Source organism: Argentina anserina, chromosome 5 (assembly GCF_933775445.1).
Source record: "Argentina anserina chromosome 5, drPotAnse1.1, whole genome shotgun sequence".
Classification (NCBI taxonomy): domain Eukaryota; kingdom Viridiplantae; phylum Streptophyta; class Magnoliopsida; order Rosales; family Rosaceae; genus Argentina; species Argentina anserina.
In genome coordinates, this window is record NC_065876.1 from 14,493,932 (window position 1) to 14,514,201 (window position 20,270).

Genomic DNA, 20,270 nt, shown 5'->3' on the forward strand with positions numbered 1-20,270 from the left:
TACATACTTTTTAGACACCAATACAATTAGAGCCTTAGGGGATCATCTAATCGTGCAAGATTTCAATTAACATTTAGATTGACTTAGGGCATAATCTAAATTTGCATGCAATCGAATTCAATAACACTTAAAGTAGAAATCAAACAAGATTACATTTAAGCACCAAATCTTTGTTGGAGACATGTTTCATGTATGGCGTCACCCACCATGGTTTCACATGCAAATTTCCAGAATTTTTACCACTTTTAATCAACACAAATCGAACCTACTTAGGGCATGATTTGATTTGTGTCAATATGGTTGATGAATATAGCACTCAAACACAATCTTAGGGAATGCATCCAAGCACTAAATTCATATGCACATATCTGAAAATTATCTAAAAGTATGAGAAAGATGATTAGAACACAACAATAGAAATACAAACTCATTAATTATAGAAAACCATCAATTCGGCAAAGATCCAAAAATCCAATAAAACAATCTGAAAATTTCGATTCTTAATACAAAATAATAATCCCACACAAACATCATACTTCAATCTTTATAGACAAAGTATTGTAAAAAAAAATCAAAAACGAACAAACCCGTGGAGATGAGTTGTGAGAATCACACGTTGTAGGAACCTTGGAGGTGTGTCTTCAATGGTGATTTCGGTGGAGATGAAATTTGTATATGGGGGAGAATGACTTGTTGTTTTGGTGAATGATGTTTGAGGTAGTATTTTGGTAGAATTTTGGCTCTTGAATGTAAAGGAGAAGTGATGATATTTGAGAGGTGAAGCCATGTATATATAGAGGAAAGATGAAGGGTTTGAAATTGTTTCTTTCTTTCTATAATAATGTCATGCTTTAATCCCTTAAATCATGGAAAGTTTTATTCCCTAAAACATGCTATGCTTTATTCCCTAAAACATGCTATGCTTTAATCCCTAAAACATGTAATGTTTTATTCCCTAAAACATGTCATGTTTTATGCCTTTAATGATCATCTTCTATTTATTTGTTGCATGACTTGGCTCCATCTTTTTTTTTAATTATCTCTTCAATCCAATCTGAAAATAAGAAAATAAAATCATAAGTAAGAGATAATTAGTTTCAAAACATAACAAGGATTCCTAGTCAAACAAGGACTCTAAACCAATTATGCGTTTTAACTCATGTAAACACAAAAATGCATCCAATACCTCCCAAGACTCTTACTACGACTCAATGACTCAATAATACAACAATAAGGGCTAAGCAAAGTACAAATTGAGGTAAAAACATGTTAAGAACGTCGCACAGTGGTTCTATCACAATAACATGTGTATACGTAACTATTTATCAAGGTTCTAAAAAGCGCTAGACAGTATGCAGACGGACAGCCACCTCCTAGCGCCTAGACGGTTAGGCAGCCTCCTAGGCAGCGCTTAAGCGGTTTCGAATTATTAAATATTTATTTAATTTTATACATATATTTAAACTATTTTAATGATTAAAAATATATAATGATGTATAATATTAATTTGAAAAATACTTAAAATAGTCTAAATTCACAATAACTTAAGTAGAAAGTCCATAAAAAAATATTTGAAGAAAAGATAAATAATGAAATAAATGCAATAATACTAAATCTCAAGTTCTTTCTCTCTAAATTATTTCCAAACTCATTCAGTATCGGACTCAAATTTAATATTCATATATATTTCCTCTTGTTCTGTTAATGAGATTCAGTTTGCAGAAAATAGACAAAGAGTGAGAGCTGCAGCCTCTTTTAGTTTTTTTTAATGTCAAATGATGGTTGACCGCCTATGACTAAATAAAGCCGATTAGACCGCTTAGGACTGAATATGGCCGATTAGACCACCTATGACTGAATAAGGCCACCTAGGACCGCCTAGACGGCCGTTTAATTCACAAAACGCCACAGAGGACCGCTGAGGCAAAAAACGCGGCGGCAGGTGACCTCATAGCGCCTAGGCAGCCGCCTATACCGCTTTTTAGAACACTGCTATTTATATACTGAGTCTGTTGTTGTCGCTCATAAATAACCAGAACCATGTTACCCACAACTAAGTTATTAGAAATGAACATGATCACCTTATCCCCGCCCAATTGAAAAGTGTTGGCGTGAATCCAGCCGGGAATCACGGGTCGTTGTAATTAGTGTGAATTAGTCTATATGTACCATTGTAATCTGTATATGTAATCAACCAATTTTAAGAGCAATAATCGATAGCTTACCACTTGGTATCAGAGCCTCCTGCTCTGTTCTTTTCTTTTTTCTGTTTTTCCGGCAGGTTGACCTCCGACGCCTTTCCGCTGCCTCTTGGCCGCTCCGCACTCGGACTCGCCGCTCGACGTCGCCGTCAATCTTCCCCGGCGCTCATCGACCCGCTGTCCCTCCGAAGTCCCTCCGTTCTTCCGGCTCCGCCGCTGCTCCTCATCGACCCGCAGTCGCCCCTCCGCCGATGTTCCTCCGAGACTCCCTCCGCCAATGTTCCTCCGAGACGCCCTCCTCTGGTGGTCTCTCTCTCTCCCCGCCGCTGCTCCTCATCGACCCGCAGTCGCCCCTCTGCCGCTATCCCTCCGAGACGCCCTCCTCCGGTGGTCTCTCTCTCGCCCCTCCGAAAAGCTTTTGTGTTTCTTCTCCTTTTTTCACGAAGTTTCGGCGCAACACCCTCAACATTTATCTGCTCTCGATCCGACCCGGCCCTCTCTCGACCCGACCCGGTTCGGCCAGATTCTGTCAGTGCATATTCACCGTCAGTGCAAGTGCACCAGCGACAGATTGTTCTCATTTTTTTTGTGCTTTTTGCTGTCTAACTACATTGTATCTTTTTCGATGGGTTCTGGACACAAAACTGAGGGTTCTCATCTACCTGAAGTTCCAACCTTCGAAGTATCTGTCAAAAGTTCTGACAGTGGTTCATTTGGGAGCACCAAACTCAACGAAACCAATTTTCGGAAATGGAAACGACTCATGGCTGCTCATCTTCGAGGGATGCACAAGATGAGACATATCACCGGCGTCAATAAGGCTCCTAATCTTGAGGATATTGTTGCCTACAACAAATAGGACAACGACGATGGTCTTGTTATGTCCATCTTGTGGAAAGCTATGAATGATGAGATAGTTGATCTGGTGGAGGCATGTGCTACTGCGCAGGAAATATGGGAGACACTGACTGACTTATATATTAATGACTCTGATTTCATACAGGTTCATTAGTTAATCCGCACAACTTTGGCTATTCACCAGGATGAGCAACCGGTGGCGCATTATTTCACCAAGTTAAAGAATATTTGGGCTGAGATTGATGTGAAACGTCCTTGCATGATAAGAAATCAAGAGGATATTGTTTGGTACCACAAGGAGAAGGAGCTTGAACGAGTTCACCATTTCCTGAAAGGTCTTGATGCCAAACATACCAGTGCGAAAGGCGAATTGCTCCGAATGACCAAACCACCTAGCCTACTCGTCGCTTTCACCTATATCCGAAAGGATGAGTCTCAGCAGGAGAGTATTCTTCCGGCACCGGCTGTCATTTCCAGCCTTACTATTCATGCTCGATCTCCGGCACACCCCTTCCGCAAGCAACTTCCGCTTACCTTCATCGATAAGGACCACCACCAGGTTTCGGGAATCTACCTCACCCTCCTTGCTCTTATTGCCATGATACTAACCATGCTCGTGCGACATGTTGGAAATTATATCCGCATTTTAGGCCCAAGAGGCCTAATCATCGTCCCCAGGCAAGAGCAGCTCTTCACTTAGCTCCGGAACCCGATATCTATAGTGTGGTTGGGCATGATCATCATACTGCTGGCGGAGCACCTACAACATCCATCGTTGGTCGTGGTCAAATTGGTATGGCCTTCAATATTTCTCACTCTGTTAGTTTTGATACTTGGATTATTGATTCTGATGCATCTGATCATATGACTTATGATAAATCCTACATTACCGTATTGTCCCCTCCACCCGTACCCTCTGTTACTAATGCTAATGGTGAGGCATTCCCCGTGTTAGGGTCAGGATCCGTTCGTATTACTCCCACCATAGAGCTTCACAACGTACTCTATGTGCCTGCTTTATCTCATCATTTGATATTTGTTCCCCAATTGAACGCTGACGCTCAGTGCTCTGTAACATTTTTTCCTATGTATGTGATATTTCAGGATCTTCTCACAGGACGGGTAATTGGTCGGGGGTATCTGAGGGGCCGGTTGTTTCATCTGGATCTGACATACGCAGGGGGAAAACCAGGGGGACAGTCTCGGACCGCTTTACTCTCCACTTCTGACAAGCTAAGTGAAGTTTGGTTATAGCATCGTCGCTTAGGGCATCCATCTTTTGGTGTTATGAAAAAATCTATGCCTATTTTGTTTATTAGTGTGGACGAGTCTTCTTTATGTTGTGAGACCTGTGTTTTGGGAAAGAGTCATCGATCTACTTATTCCCTTAGTACTTCTACTAAAAGTTTTCTTCCTTTTGAACTAATTCATTCTGATGTTTGGGGACCCTCTAAAGAGTCTACTGTGTCAGGCATGCGATGTTTTGTGTCATTTATTGATGATTGCACACGTCTTTCATGGATTGTTCTTCTTAAAACTAAAGATGAGGTTTTTCCAGCTTTTCGTGCCTTTCATACCTCTGTCCAAACACAATATAATGCCACCATTCGAGTTCTTCGTTCTGATAATGGGGGTGAATATGTGAATCATCACTTTCAGGAGTTTTTTAACACACACGGGATTGTTCATCAAACGACGTGTCCTTACACACCTTTGCAAAATGAGGTTTCTGAAAGAAAAAATCGTCATTTACTTGACATGGCTCGGTGTATTCTTTTTAGTGCCCACATGCCTAAATACCTTTGGGGTGATGCTGTCATTACTTCGCCCACCTTATTAATTTTCTTCCCTCTCGTGTCCTTCAAGGGAAAGTTCCCTATGAGGTGCTTGCATTTCATGTCTCATTACCCTCTTTTCATAATCTTCCTGCCCATGTTTTCGACTGTGTTATTTTTGTTCATCTTCCACCACATCAGCGTTCTAAGTTGGATGTCCGGGCGGTTAAATGTGTGTTTGTTGGGTACGGAGGACATCAGAAAGGGTACCGGTGCTATCATCCCCCTACTCGGAAGTACTATGTCACTATGGATGTTACCTTTTTTGAGGACATGAGTTATTTTCCCTCTTCTGATACTGCACTTCAGGGGGAGAATTCATATTTTGAAGAGCTGTATCATGGAGAGGGGGAGACAAGTGAGTCAGTTGATATGGTAACAGGTTCCGTTGAGATTACCAATGTGTCAGTCACACAGGCACCACCTGAGGTCGTCACTCAAGAGATTCAGGCACCAGAAGCTGACAACACAACTGTCCCTCATGACTCTCGTACAACTATTTATACCCCTGACCAATGCTCTCCTGGTACAGAAGATCACTCACCTGAGGTTAGACATTCTATTAGAGCTAATAATAGACAATATGTTTTGCCAAATAGGTCTACTCGGGGTCAACCAACAAAAAGATATGAACCTACCCTTCAGACTAAAGCCAAGTATCCGGTAGCGAATTTTATATCTACCAAAAGATTATCTAAGTCATATGAGTCATTTGTGAATCAAATATCTACTGTATCAGTACCTAACAAAGTGCATGATTCATTGGGCGATCCAAAATGGAGAAAGAGATGGAAGCATTACAAAAGAACAATACTTGGGAGCTTGTATCTCCACCATATGGCAAGAAGACTGTAGGATGTCGTTGGGTGTTTACAGTGAAGCATAATCCAAATGGGTCAGTAAGCCGGTATAAAGCACACTTAGTAGCGAAGGGGTTCACCCAGACATATGGCATAGACTATGATGAGACATTTGCACCTGTTGCAAAGATAAACACTATCCGGGTATTGTTTTTTGTCGCTGCTAACTTGAACTGGCCACTTAGGCAATTTGATGTTAAGAATGCATTCCTTCATGGAGAACTAACGTAGGAAGTATACATGGATCTTCCGCCTGGATATGTGGCTGCTTCTCCAAGTAACTCCGTATGCAGATTGAGAAAGTCTTTGTATGGTCTTAAGCAGTCACCTCGTGCTTGGTTTGAAAGATTCTCACAATTCATGAGGAAGATTGGCTACAAACAGAGTAATTCAGACCACACATTATTTCTCAAACATCAATAAGGAAAGGTAACAGCCCTAATTATATATGTTGATGATATGGTAGTTACTGGGAATGATACTGTTGAGGTGGATAGATTACATAAACAGCTTGCCACAGAGTTTGAGATGAAGGACCTAGGTACACTCAAGTACTTCTTAGGCATTGAAGAGTTTGAGATAAAGGACCTAGGTACACTCAAGTACTTCTTAGGCATTGAAGTAGCCCGGGGTAGTGATGGTATCTATCTGTGTCAGAGGAAGTACTGATCTACTAACAGAGACATGTATGTTAGACTGCACTCCCATTGATACTCCTATTGAGCAGAACCATCGGTTAGCAGAGTATCCAGATCAAGTCCCTACTGACAAACCTCGTTATCAGAGGCTAGTTGGACGTTTGATTTATCTATCACATACTAGACCAGATGTTGCGTATGCAGTAAGTGTAGTAAGTCAGTTCATGCATAATCCCAGCGAGGACCACATGGATGCTGTTGTAAGGATTTTGAGGTACTTGAAGTCAGCTCCGGGGATATGAGTAATGTTCTCTAATCACAATAATATGCTTGAAATTTGTGGCTTCACAGATGCAGATTGTGCTGGAAATATTACAGATCGGAGATCCACATCAGGGTGTTTTACCTTTGTTGGGGGTAATCTTGTTATATGGAAGAGTAAGAAACAAAATGTGGTAGCTCGATCCAGTGCTGAAGCTGAATACAGAGGTATGACTCAAGGAGTGTGCGAATTGTTATGGCTTAGAAATTTGCTACAAGATTTGGGTATTAAGCCTAAATGTGCTATGCAGCTGTACTGTGACAACAAGGCAGCTATTGATATTTCACATAATCATGTGCAACATGATCGTACGAAACATGTGGAGGTTGATCGTCACTTTATAAAAGAAAAACTAGACGCGAAGATCATTAGTTTTCCTTTTGTTTCTACAGAAGAGCAACTCGCCGATATGCTCACAAAAGGAGTATCTAAAAAGGCTTTTTATGATTCACTTAGCAAGTTGGGCATGGTTGATATGTATGCACCAACTTGAGGGGGAGTGTTGGCGTGAATCCTGCCGGGAATCACGGGCCGTGATTCCCTCCGTAAATCACGGAGTGATTTGTGATTAGTGATTAGTGTGAATTAGTCTATATATACCATTGTAATCTGTATATGTAATCAACAAATTTTAAGAACAATAATCGATAGCTTACCACTAAAAGGAGGTAGATAGTTCGTTCACAAGGAGAAACTCAACAAAACTAGACCTAATCTCACACTCAAAAACCCAAGTCTAAGACCAGGCCTAAGGAGCCCAAACCCGAGGAAGTACCTCGGTCTTACAGCCGGCGGCCACCCTTGCTCCACCCAACAACCTTCGCCGACTTGAAGCCAACCCTACCTGGAACGAGTTTGAATCCCAATCCCAATGACAATGACCTTGAGCCCATATAAGATAGAAAAAATTATAAATATATTATATGTTTTTAGATTACATCTCTGGATATAATATTCAATTGAGAAATAATATATCCTCTACAATGATACCATCTGTCAATCTGAATATCATCAGACAATTGTCATGTTAAACAGAAGTTTGTATACTTATTGCCCAAGAATTTAAATCAGACAACACACTCGTAAGTTGTAACTTACTTTTGTATCATCCTTTTCGTATTTGATTTGAGGAAGTGCCACAATGGCTATACCCGTACTTAATTGTTTCTCAATGCAATTATTTTTCTTTTTTCTAAAACTAAATAGAGTCCACATTTTTGAAATTAACCGAACTTCCACCCTCCTCAGGAGCCATATCCATATTTTATTGGGGTTTTATCTATACTTTTATAATTAAAACTCACATTATCGACTAAAATGAGTGTAAAAATACATGAACACCCTTGCACCATATGTTATTTTAAAATGAGATTTATAAATTCAGAGACAATAAGATAAAAAGAGCTTCTATTCATACCTCCAAAAATGACACTTGTCTCCATCTTTTTCTTAAATAGTTTTGATTTAGTTAATGCATGTGAAATTACCAAAAAACATATAACAATAAAAATACAAGAAGAGAAATAATTCTTTACTTATCTATTATGAAATACAAATGTAGATATCTTTTATATTTATTGCTAGACAATCCAAAAAAAGATATCAAATTGCATTAAATGATGTAATTGATTATCTTTTTTTTTTTGATAAACATCATTAGTCAAAAATTTAATGTAGTTGATAAACATCAAATTAAATGTGGACGATTTAATGTATAAATTATATAACTATAGAATTTTTCATAAACTTCGATTTGAATCAAAACAATAAAACTCGTTATTAGAGGTTAGAATATTTCATATATGTTGATGAAGAGGTTAAATATTTCATATACGTTGATGTTACTATCAATGAATGGAAAATATATTTTATTCATTTATTATGAATTTAGAAAACGAGTGGAAGAGTGATCAAATTAATTTGAGAATATAATTTGTGTGATTATTATGCATTTTTTGAGTTGTATATAATAAATGAATTTAAAATAGAGTATGAAAGAAATTAATAGATAGTAGTATAATTTGATATATCAAATTATATAATTGGCATTTTAGAAAAATTTTGGAGGTCTAAATAACATCTTATATATCTATAAAAACAAAATAGATGTCTATTGAGTAAGAAGGTCTAAATATCGTTTTTAGATGTATGAATAAAAACTTCCTAAAACAAAAACTAAAATCAGAATAGAAAAAAAAAATTATTTCCTCTCTAGATAACTTTCACCTGCATATAACTGTTCACTATTTTTAATATTTACAATAATATTTATATTGTAATTAAAATAATTAACACTGGGTGTGTTTTATTCTAGTTGATATATTGTAGTAGCTTCACGAGTATATAAGACCACCTCGACCACTCACAGCAAACAAGGCACTTCAATTTCAGTCGCACACGTTCCGATCAAAGCAAACCAGATTCCCTCTCTGAAATCAACGCAAATGGGTCTGAAGGTCTACTTTCACATCTCTCTTCTACTTCCCTGTTTTTCAATTCAATCTCTATAACTTCTTAATTAATTTCGTGATCACTCTAAATTGGATGCACCAAAACTAGTTCAGATCTGTGTGCTGCTTTGTTTTGTATTCAATCTCTCACTTATTTCTGCGCTGTTTTGTATTTACTTTGACATTGATGAATTGGTTAAGTATCTCAGCAAGAATCACCCAATTAGGGACTTACTGATCGTATTGGGTTGTCTTCCTTTTGATTGTTTTGGACTGTTGATCTAAATTTAGTTACTGTGGATTTGTTTTTGGTGATATTTTTGATCCAGTAATGACTGATATACGAGCTAGTTCAGATCCAGAAGAATTTATAAACATGCATTCCTACCCGTGATGATTTTTTTTTTCTTTCTCTAGATTCTTCTTTCTTTGTTTTGAACTAGATATATAACTAGGAATTGACAGAGGTTTTTTTGTAAGGAGTTTTACTATTGTGTCCGGTTACAGACAGATGGTACTGTGAGCTTCCAATCTTGTTGTGTTTTCTAATTAATTAGGGAAAGAGTGTTTGTGATCCCGCTACTGTGAAGTCACAAGTCTTCTGAGAAATCTACGTATATACTTCATCATAAGTTTGTGTGATGTTGACATTAGCACCCCTCTGACCTCCGTCATCTTTATGATGGAGCCAAAAGGATGATGTCTAAATATGTCTTTTGTAGGATTCTGGAAATGTATTTGTTACATTGTTCTCGCTGTCTAGAGTTTACTATGTAACAAGAAGCTTGATATGGTCCCTAAGTTGTCCATTTGTCTGATTTTGGAAAATTTAAATGGGTCCCGAAGTGGCTAAGTTCTAGTTTCACTTGGACACAAGGAAGACTTGTCAATCAAATTGGGGGCAGTCATAGACTAGTTGCTTGCTTGCTTTATGGCAACCATCTGTGAGCGGATAGATTGTACTCACTAACTAATTTTGAATCAAGGTTGAAGTTGAACATAGCTGTGAAATAGATTTAGTTGAACAAATATGTATAGCTTGAGGGAATAACTTTGACATCACCATATGAAATTAGCAAATTTATTTTTCTTTACATAATTATTTCTTTGATCGTTTGAGTGAAAGGTGATTTGCTGAAATGGAAATTAGATGTAGTGTGTTTCATGCTTTCATGACAGTACTGCTTTAAATCTCTCTATAATCTGCTTCTTTATGCTTATACTTGGGAATAATTCTGAGAATTCATCTTGTTGACTTGGATGTGGAATTGTAGGAGGAGTTTGAGGAGCATGCTGAGAAAGCAAAGACCCTTCCAGAGTCAACAACCAATGAGAACAAGCTCATCCTCTATGGATTGTACAAGCAAGCCACTGTTGGAGATGTTAACACCGGTCAGTATGCTGCTCCCTACAATTAAGAAAATCCATTATTTCTTGTTTTTCTAGCTTTACGAATTTCTGTCTTCGAAATCTGGCCGTGATGATTGTTCCTTTTTGGCCAACTTGTAGCCCGTCCTGGAATTTTCAATATGAGGGACAGAGCAAAGTGGGATGCATGGAAGGCTGTTGAAGGTGAGCATATTGATTTTACAACTTGTCATGTCAAATTTATTATCCTCTATTATGATTCTAAATCATTTTTCCATTTTGACAGGCAAATCCAAGGATGAAGCCATGGGCGATTATATTACAAAGGTGAAGCAGTTGCTGGAAGAAGCTTCTGCTTGATATTTTCCTGTGGTCTTACTGGCATATGTTTCTGAATCTAGAATTCTAAATTGATCTGTAATAATTTCTACTTCTTTGCATTGGTACTCTGTTATATCTCAAAATTGTATGAATGTCATATCTATGAGTTGCTTTCAGTCGATATGGTTTTAGTATGTGGTTTCTACTTCTAATGCCTGCACTGTTGCTCCATGGTGATTAATCTAGAGCCTTGCTGGCACGACGCTTGCCTAGTAATGTTGGATTTTATGACTGTAGATTACTTCCGGCTAGAATAGTACTTTACCGTAATCAAAAGGAGAACATTTTCTTCTTGTTTCCCTATCCTACTCAACTGGTGAACAACTTGAACTAAGAGATTATCTTTTGCACAATTGCTTTTGTGTTACTCAATCCCACGTAACGGTACGCTCAATCTTTGATATAAAAAAAAGGAGAAGAAACTTCGCTCTCAATCGTTCTATTGCTTTCAACTTTCAAGGAGCAACAAATCAAACACCAATCCTACAAGCTCCCCATGTCCCCATACTAGTGATAAAGACACCCAATTCGTTCCCACCGAACCCCACCGCATCCGTATCAATGGCAACATTATAGATTTATAGATGGCCACATTAACTTGTCACATGCCACATTTCCATGAGAAGGAATGGTCACAGACAGCTCGAGGCTTTGTTATGTTGGCTGGGATGGCCAAGCATAATGGTCCTGCATCGATCTTTTCCTGTCGTAGAACTGTAGAAGAGTGAGAGCAATCAAAGCAACGGTGTACGACAGGCAAAGAAAGTCGCACCCAAATACACAAAATCAGTTGGGAGTTAGAGCACCTCAAATGTTAGTGATACCTACCATTGTCCTTGTGGTTAACTGCTTTCGATTGTTGGCGATTCTGGGAAGATAAATCTAGAGAAAATAGAGCGAAAATGATCATGGACTAGGACAAGATGATCAAATGCTACCATAAACAAAGTGCAACGATATTATTTTTGCACGAGGACATCTAACCACCTTACTTATGGCTTGGATCAGGATACATACAGGAGCTAACTAATTTGGTGAAGGATTCTGAGTTCAAGTCATGCCAAGTTATTGAACAAAAGGATATCTAGATACATAATACTCCCTTACACGAGAAGCACCATCTCGGGCAAGAATTCCCTCAAGATCTCCAGTAATTCTGGCCAACCATATCTCTAAATTCCTTTGAAGTTCTCTGAAATTGTTTCTAATGGAGTCCAAAGACCGTCTCATCATAAATTTGGCCTGGTTCCCCAGCTCATCCCCATAATAACTTTTTCCGATCTCAGTTTGCACTGCCATCAGCTTCTGTGCGGTGTCTGTTACACGTTGCTGAAGTCTGAATGATTCAAGTAAAAATTCTGTTTGTCTTTGAGTTCGAAACTCAGGACTGACTGTGGCTTCACAGGGATCACTAGCCTGCTGTAGAAACGATAGTGAGATATATCAGTCAAATTATCCTCAGAGAAACAACTTCCAAAGATCCACAAATTGAAACAGATGTAAATAACAAAAAGGGTAAGTGAGATTTAAGTATGTAACTGACATGAATATCTCAATCTATATGCATATTTGAGCATCAAAGCTAGTACAGATAGTGTGATTAGTGCCTGTTCAGTTCAACAAGCGAAAAGTGAAAAACAGGGGCTGGTTATGGAAGTTTATTGGCAACTATGGTCATTCAACAGACTCTTTCATCTTCAAATGAGGGTCAGTGAAGTTTATTATATATATGTGTATCGTCTTATGCATGCCATGTAATGGATAAGATATAACAAATATTATCAGAAAATCTCTTTGTAACTTGCAGACACACTTAAAGCATAGACTACAAACTAACATGGCAATAGCCTTGCATACCAAGGAATTTCTTGTTTTTTTTTCTTTTTTGTATTTCTGTCAGTACTTTGGCTTATGGTTAGTATTTGATAGAGCGAGGGTATCAAATAGCATGTGGCAAAAGGGTGCTAAAAATTACCATTCTTCGACATAGATCATCTATTTTTCCCGCAAGAGCTTGATACCTCTTTGTCTGCTTCCTCATTAATGAAGGTACCTTAGAAATATCACCCTTCAAAATATTTTCCAAATTCAGTAGGTCCTGTTCAAGTACTTTAAGTTTAGATGATACTCCAGTTGATTCACCATCAACCTTCCATGGGGACTCCCTTCAACACAATAAAACAACGATGATCTTTTATTAGCTGCAGGATCTGAATTAAATGCCTCAAATGATCGGTTTATACTGATAAAGCATACCTTGGCACAAACTGCTTTGTATGATACAATGGTTCAAGGGACTCATACTGTACATCCTACATGAGGAAATAAAATACTGAGATACACAGTACTGTACATAGCTCTATCCAAGTTTAATGTATTATCATATCAACCTACTGGGAGAAGGAAAAAAAAGGCCATGACCCATGAGAAAAATGATAAAGAAAGACCTACTTATCAATACCCTAAATGTGTGCATGTTTTTATCTTTGTTATTAACATACGGGTGTTCACGACAAAAACAACACCGGAGGTCCCAATTTTCCATTAAAGAGAAAGGTTTCAGTTAATTTTGATGGCTCAAAATGGGTCATATTATGGCTTACTATTTCCCAAAGGGCAAAGTTAAGAACAATGAATTCTTACCAAATAGACTACTGTTAGCCGGTCATAAAGATGCCATGTGTCAGAACCTCCAAGAAAGACCAATTAATCCTTATCATGACCAGAGGGAACACTAAACAAGATTAATGACACTATTCTATAAGGTACAATAGGTCATCTACTTATCAAAGCCAGAAGTTTCCCTTCCCTTATACAGGATGCTAGATGCCAAGTTTCCTACTTACTTAGTCTATACATGCCTTCCAAAATGCAACCAACCCCCCCTGCTAGAGCCGAAAGAAGGCAATCCCTTCCAAAGATGCTAATAATGCCTAGTCAATTGCATCATTGTTACGAAAACAATAAATAAAGCCTCATGATGTCATTCTCAAGAAAAAAGGCCTCATGATGATGCAATGCTAGTGACCCGAAGCGTACAACGCAGACAACACAATGGTGTTGTCCCTAACAGTGGTCCAAAAACAACAGTGAGGTTTTATGGTTATCAAACAAGTGGTTAAGCACTCTAGCAGCTGATTCACTGCACCATAACAGAAAATTTATGCAAAGTTTTATATATCTGTTTTCAGCTACTGTAGATTCAGAAAATGTGCCTTCTGTTTTTCCTAGATTCTAGAATTCCTTGACGATTTACGACCTGAATTTAAGTCCTAACACGCATCGAAAGCTTGTAATTCGAACAACATTGACTAATTACAGTAAAATGTACGAGCCTTGAAATTATGAAATCGAACCTGCCAGAGCTTGGAAGCCTCGGCGACCAATTCGGAGTCGAAACCAAAGGCATATGCATTGTCATAAACATTAACCTCTTTCACCTGCTGACACTGCTCCGCCGCGCCGCCGCCGCCTCTGCTCGCCATGAACCCAATCATATCATCTCTCTCCCCTACCTCCCTCTCCAGCTCACAAATCCTCGACTCGGAGTCCTCCCTCGTCTTCTCCAGCTCCTCCACCCTGGCGCTCAAGCTGGCCATCTCGCGCTCCGCCGCGTCGATCTGGCTCAGCAGCCGCTTCTCCTCGGCCTGCCACGCGTTGCGGTGGCTGGCGAAGATGTCGACGACTCTGGCGTTGGCCTTGGAGTCCTCCTTCCTCCTCGATCTCATCTGGCGGACCTGCTCCTCCGCCTGGCGGAGACGGTTGGAGAGGTCGCGGACGTGGAGGTGGAGCTCGAGGAACTTGTGGGGGGCTAGGGCGAGGAACATGCTCAGGCCCAGACCCAGGTAGGAGCACATGAGCTTCTTCAGGTCCTCTGAGTCAGCTTCTGGTTGGCTCTCGGCCATGGCTACTAGTACTAGTGGTAGTACTGGTGTAGAAACTAGAGGGAGAGAGAGAGAGAGAGAGAGAGAGAGAGAGTTGGGGATTATGAGGAGGTGAGTTGCAGAGAGGGAAAAGGGAGGGAGGGAAAAAGGAAGCTTTTTGGGTTTTGGGGATTGTGGGAGAAGGAGGGGGTGGGGGATTGCCGGATTAGGAAGCGGGTCGCCTTTTTTGTGTGTGAGACTGAGAGATTGGGAAGTGTGGCAGCAGCTTTTTGGCTTTTTGGTGGGTACAGTATTTACAATACGCGCATATATAAAATTTGTATTAAACATGCGTTAATTAAATATTATTTTAAATATATTATAATATTTTGAATTCATTTCTCGACGAGTGATGGTCACTACGATGACACACATACATATTGTTACAAGTCTACGAGTATTCACGAATTAGTTTTCTAACACCCAATTTTCTACAAATTCCCGAAGTATTTATATTTTAGAAAATTGCTTTCATATAATTAAAATCACTTCAATTAATTTGAGCCATCATATCTCACCATCTCTTCATCTTAACCATCTAAATCATTTTCTGATTTATTGTGGGCATGTGTCACACATTAAAAGTTCCTCTCTTCTCCAAGTGACACCAAGACACACCACATTTCTCTTTCTCTTTTTCTTTTTCCCCGACGCAGAGATCTACTCTCCCTGCTCTGCTTCCTCCTTCACGTCGTGCCGCCGTCCCAACAATTCCAGTCAGCGCACCAACCCAAAAATCTTCCTCTCCCTTTCCTTTACCAAACCCAACTCACAAATCAAACATGCAATGGTTTCTTCTGAAACAGATAGGAGAAGGAGAACCATATCCGAATTCAGACTTCTCCGATCAATTCTCTAGATTTTGGCAATTGATTCTTTAGTATAAGGTGCGAATATAAATCTCCTCTTCATACTTTACATCCTAGAGAACCTATATTTTCAGTTTTGATTTGATTCTAACCAACCTTCATTTTCCGGGTTTAAGCTCCAACGATGGCTTTTGTAAATTCCAACAAAACCACGCCATCTGGTCTTTGATTCCAGTTTTCAGTGGTAAGTTATGCCTTCCCCGACGTCTTTGACCTCTATGTTATTCCAATTTCATGAATTTGAACTGAATTTGACAAATTTCTCACTCTGTATAATCCTTCGCCACGAGTGTTGCCGTCATCTACCCCACTATGTCCTCCTTAATTGCATGTCCGAAGGGACACGCGTGTGTTCATTATGTATTGCAGTGTATCCGAGCGTGTCCATAATCATATCATGTGTCTGACTGTGTCTGTGTATGTGTCCGTGTCAGACATGTGATACGCAGCCCAGTCAGTGTGTCCGTGCTACATAGGTCATATTGGTCTGAAAGGACATAGAATTTGTCACCATGTTAAACTTTTGATTTTAAGAAATTACTACGCATGTGAATAAAAATTTGGTGGGTGAACGACTCGAAACTCATTAGCACGCTGCACATTAAGGCTATTATCATGACATGGAAATGTTTCATTTCCAAACTAATTTGGAATGTAATAGGTTTTTTTATTTCCATGTGATTGTTTAGAATATATTGAAATCTAAAAGTTGAAATTATTTTGTTGACTCACCAAAATGGAATAGTTAGTCAAAATTTTCATTACAACTCATTTATAAGGAAAGAAAATACAAAAGATATATATATTAAAACCGGTGGAACTCAAGGGTTTCGTAGGGACCGTTTGTTTTTCGTCTGACGGTGCGTCAATTGATGTTGCTGTCAGATGGGAGTTGTGGAGGGTCCGTCGTGGGCCTAGTTTCAAGTTCTGGTTGTGGATCTCCTGAGGGTGGCGGCTTTGTTGGTGGTCGGAGTTATCGATGTTTGTTCAGGTCGTTGCAGTTGCTTTTGACGGAGATGCCTTGACGTCAGCTCAAACTGATGGTCGGGTTATGTCAGCGAGTGGAGTTGGGTCAATGAGGAGATATGAGATGGGGGAGTGATAGCGACGGGTTGCCTGGATTTGGTTTGAATTCCGGGTTAATTTTTGCCTTTGGTGGTGGGTTAGATCTTGAAGATGGAGGAGCCCAGGGACAGAAGGAAGACAAAGGTTGTATGGGCTACAACCCAACCGAAAAGTAGCCCAACAACCCCTAGGTATATAGCCCACCCCACTGACCCCAACTCAATGAAAAATAATAATAATTTGGCTCATCTTATTCTCGGTTCTCAGTTCCATATTTCCCAGTTCTGAGTTCCATTTTCCTTGTCAATCATTGCAAAAAAAAGCCATAGATATTTTGAATACTCTAAACTCCATAAAATTAGCAAAAAGAAGACTTCAAGAGTTGAGAGAGAATGGTTGGGATGATTTGATTACAAGGGTTGCATCATTTTGTTGTGAGAATGATATTATTATGCTTGATATGTCATTTCCTTACAAGAAAGGTGTTAGAGCTTGTGAACAGAATATTACAAATGAGCACTATTATCAGGTCAACATACTTAATGTTGTAATAGACTTCCAGTTGGCAGAGTTGGATAGTAGATTTTCAGATGATTCATTGGAGCACCTTATTCTTAGTGCTACATTGGATACTCGTGATAATTTTGTTGCATTCAAATCAGAAGATGTTTGTAATCTTGCTTTGAAGTTTTATCCTGAGGATTTTATATCATTTGATTTGTCAACTCTAGACATGGAATGTGGATTTTTGGTAGCAGATATTCTAGTTGATCTAAGATTTGTCAACACATCCTCTGTGTTCGATTTGTCTCGGCAGTTAGTTGAATCAAGAAAGTCTGCATTCTTTCCTATGATTTTATAGGTTGATTTGTCTTATGTTGACTTTACCCGTTTCTACAACAACAACATAGAGCTTTTTCATCTATGATCATCATAAAAAGTTGACACCGAAATAAAATGAAAGATGATTTTCTTGATGATTTGATGGTTCTCTACATTGAAAAAGAGTTTGCTAATAGTGTTGATAATGATTTTGTGATTCAGGATTTTGAAGTTAGTGGAACCCGACGGGTACGATTTAGAAAGTTATAGGTCATTATTTGTTATTTTCTTACAATCATTTTTATTGTAGTTTTCAATTTATGAGGTTTTGGTTTTATGTCCCCCTCATATGTTTTTAATATAAAGGCGTGAGGATGAGCCTCTCAATGGGTTCCAAATCTCAAAAAATATTTTGTAAGTGTGATGTGTGAAAATTAGCCCATCCCATTTTCGATTCCTAGTTCCGCCTCTGAAGAAGCCACATCTCTGGCACGGTCTCAGTCAGAAGTTTTTCTGAAGGTGGTAGGTGTCGACAACTGGGTGACAAGTTGTGGATCGAATAGAGGCAGCAAGTCAGGCTGTCCTCGGGGCGTGTTGATTGTTGACGATGTCGTGGGACTGGGTCGGTTGGGTCGGATCTTGTTCGAGCTTGACTTGAACCCAAGTCTTTGATATCTTTATTCATTTGTTTTTAGCTAGGTCGTTTTGGCCTTACGACATTTTGATCCTAGTTTTGGGCATTAGCCATTAACTAGGATTTGGTGTGCTCTTCGGGTGGTCTTGAGGTTCTTTATAAGCGAGCTGGTCATGCAAGCATTTTATTTTGGTCCTGGTGAATATATATATATATATATATATATACAGTCCCTATCCAGAGTGAAGGTTCACTCTGAAGTTTCAGAGTGAAGTTCCAATTTTGGCACACTTTTCGGTCAAATTTTTTCACCACAAGTGATTCAATATTTAGATATGCTATTCAAGATCATCTCTATAAAGTTTCATCCAATTTGACAATGATTTGAGCTTTCAAAATTGAGATTTACACGAACGGTTCACGTTGAACAGTTTTAATTCATTCATTGATTTAATCTAATTTCAATACCTTATCGATGTCCGAATTAGATGAAATTTTGTAGAGATGATCTTGAATAGCATACCTAAATATTGAATTGCTTATACTGAAAAAATTTGACCGAAAAGTGTGCCAAAATTGGAACTTCACTCTGAAATTTTAGAGTTAACCTTCACTCTGGATAGGGACTGTATATATATATATATAATATTTTTTTTGAGGTTTATGCTAGGGTAGGATGTACTTAGTTCCTTAGTTAAATTTTTTTCCTTACTTTGGTTCTTTGCTTAGTTCCAATCTTCGAGGGGTGAAGTATGTCGTTGTATCCTTCTTTATTTCTTGAGTTCTATTGAATAACAATAGGGAACTTCTATTCATACCCCCCAAAATAGCACTTAGACCTCTCTTTTTTTCCAAGTTCATTTTGACTTTTTCAACGCATGTGAAATTATCAAAAAGACATATAATAGGAAAAAAACAAAAAAAAAACAAGAGAATTATCAACTTGCCTATTTTAAAATAGCAAATATAAATGATTTTTTCCCTTTTTCGTCAATCCGTTATTTATGTATTTATCAGGAAAATCTCAATTTGGAATAATAAATTGAATAATAAGATTTAATTACTTTCATGTTTTATTATTAAAAAATACAATAAATAACATTATTTATCTTCATGTATCAATTGAAAAGCTACATAGAATTTTTGATAAACGTCAATTAGTACCGGAGAGAAAACATTGTTCAATAAATGTTAAAAAATTTCGTTTGATTTTACTGTTTGGTGAGTTTCAAATCAATGAATAAAAAAAACAATATTATTAATTATAAATTTAAGAATGAAAGAGAAAATTAATTTGAGAAGATAGATTATATATGTAATCATTAAGAATTTTTGAGTTATTTATAATATTGAATAAAAGTAGAATTGGAAAGATAATGGATAGTATATTAATTTGATATCTAATAATGATATATTGATTATGGACATTTTTGGAAAAATATGGAGGTCTAACTAGTATTTTAGGTATTTGTAAAAGTAAAATGAAGGTCTACTAAGTGAGGAAGTCCAAATACCGTTTTTGGAGGTATGAATAGAAGCTTCCATAACAATATCGTCGAGTTTTCAACAAAAAAAAAAGGAAAGAAAATACAATTTAAAAGAAAATTAGTCTTTATTTATTTACGGTTGGTAATTCATTTAAGTCTTTAAGAAGAAATCAATTTCAAGTCAAATTATATTTTTTATTCCCATTCTAACATCAAATTACAACCAAATAACATCTAGACATGGAAATTGAAATAAATTCATTTTCCATAGCATGATTTTATGTCAACCAAACGAGACTAAACATGGCCTAAGGATAGTCCACTGGCGTATTTAATTAGGAGTACATTGTATTTCAACAAATAGGTATTCAATTAAATGTTTCAAATCTCCTTATATTTTAAAAGTATTCTATATAGATTTTAAAAAGTCATTCTAAATCCGGGGAAATTTTTATATGCTATTATAGTATCATGTGACAATGCTCAGTGGTCCTCCTTACCTGTTATATTTCGATACGTGAATTTATTACACTAAGATTATAATTTAACATATTTTT

General features: G+C 38.0%; 2 protein-coding genes across 2 annotated transcripts; one reads left to right on the plus strand and one right to left on the minus strand.

Annotated features, from left to right (window-relative positions):
* Positions 1–9,036: 9,036 nt before the first annotated feature.
* Positions 9,037–11,034, plus strand: LOC126793246 (acyl-CoA-binding protein). Its single transcript, XM_050519707.1, has 4 exons — positions 9,037–9,170; positions 10,439–10,556; positions 10,674–10,736; positions 10,819–11,034. Exons 1-4 carry the CDS (start codon positions 9,159–9,161, stop codon positions 10,890–10,892), a joined length of 267 nt encoding a protein of 88 aa, XP_050375664.1. The 5' UTR covers positions 9,037–9,158; the 3' UTR covers positions 10,893–11,034.
* A 723-nt stretch (positions 11,035–11,757) lies between these two features.
* Positions 11,758–15,037, minus strand: LOC126793226 (uncharacterized). Its single transcript, XM_050519687.1, has 4 exons — positions 14,270–15,037; positions 13,170–13,225; positions 12,889–13,078; positions 11,758–12,332 (listed from the first exon to the last, which is right to left on the minus strand). The coding sequence occupies exons 1-4, from the start codon at positions 14,816–14,818 to the stop codon at positions 11,979–11,981; spliced, it is 1,149 nt and encodes a 382-aa protein (XP_050375644.1). The 5' UTR covers positions 14,819–15,037; the 3' UTR covers positions 11,758–11,978.
* Between the last annotated feature and the right edge of the window lie 5,233 nt (positions 15,038–20,270).

What these genes read in the sequence shown, in the direction of transcription:
- LOC126793226 (XM_050519687.1), bottom strand. Translation starts at nt 14,818, where the DNA reads ATGGCCGAGAGCCAACCAGAAGCTGACTCAGAGGACCTGAAGAAGCTC. An exon ending in AGGCTTCCAAGCTCTGGCAG is followed by an intron (nt 13,226 to 14,269) that starts GTTCGATTTCAT and finishes TTCCTCATGTAG; the next exon opens with GATGTACAGTATGAGTCCCT. An exon ending in ATGATCTATGTCGAAGAATG is followed by an intron (nt 12,333 to 12,888) that starts GTAATTTTTAGC and finishes TCGTTTCTACAG; the next exon opens with CAGGCTAGTGATCCCTGTGA.
- LOC126793246 (XM_050519707.1), top strand. An exon ending in TGTTGGAGATGTTAACACCG is followed by an intron (nt 10,557 to 10,673) that starts GTCAGTATGCTG and finishes GCCAACTTGTAG; the next exon opens with CCCGTCCTGGAATTTTCAAT. An exon ending in TGCATGGAAGGCTGTTGAAG is followed by an intron (nt 10,737 to 10,818) that starts GTGAGCATATTG and finishes CCATTTTGACAG; the next exon opens with GCAAATCCAAGGATGAAGCC.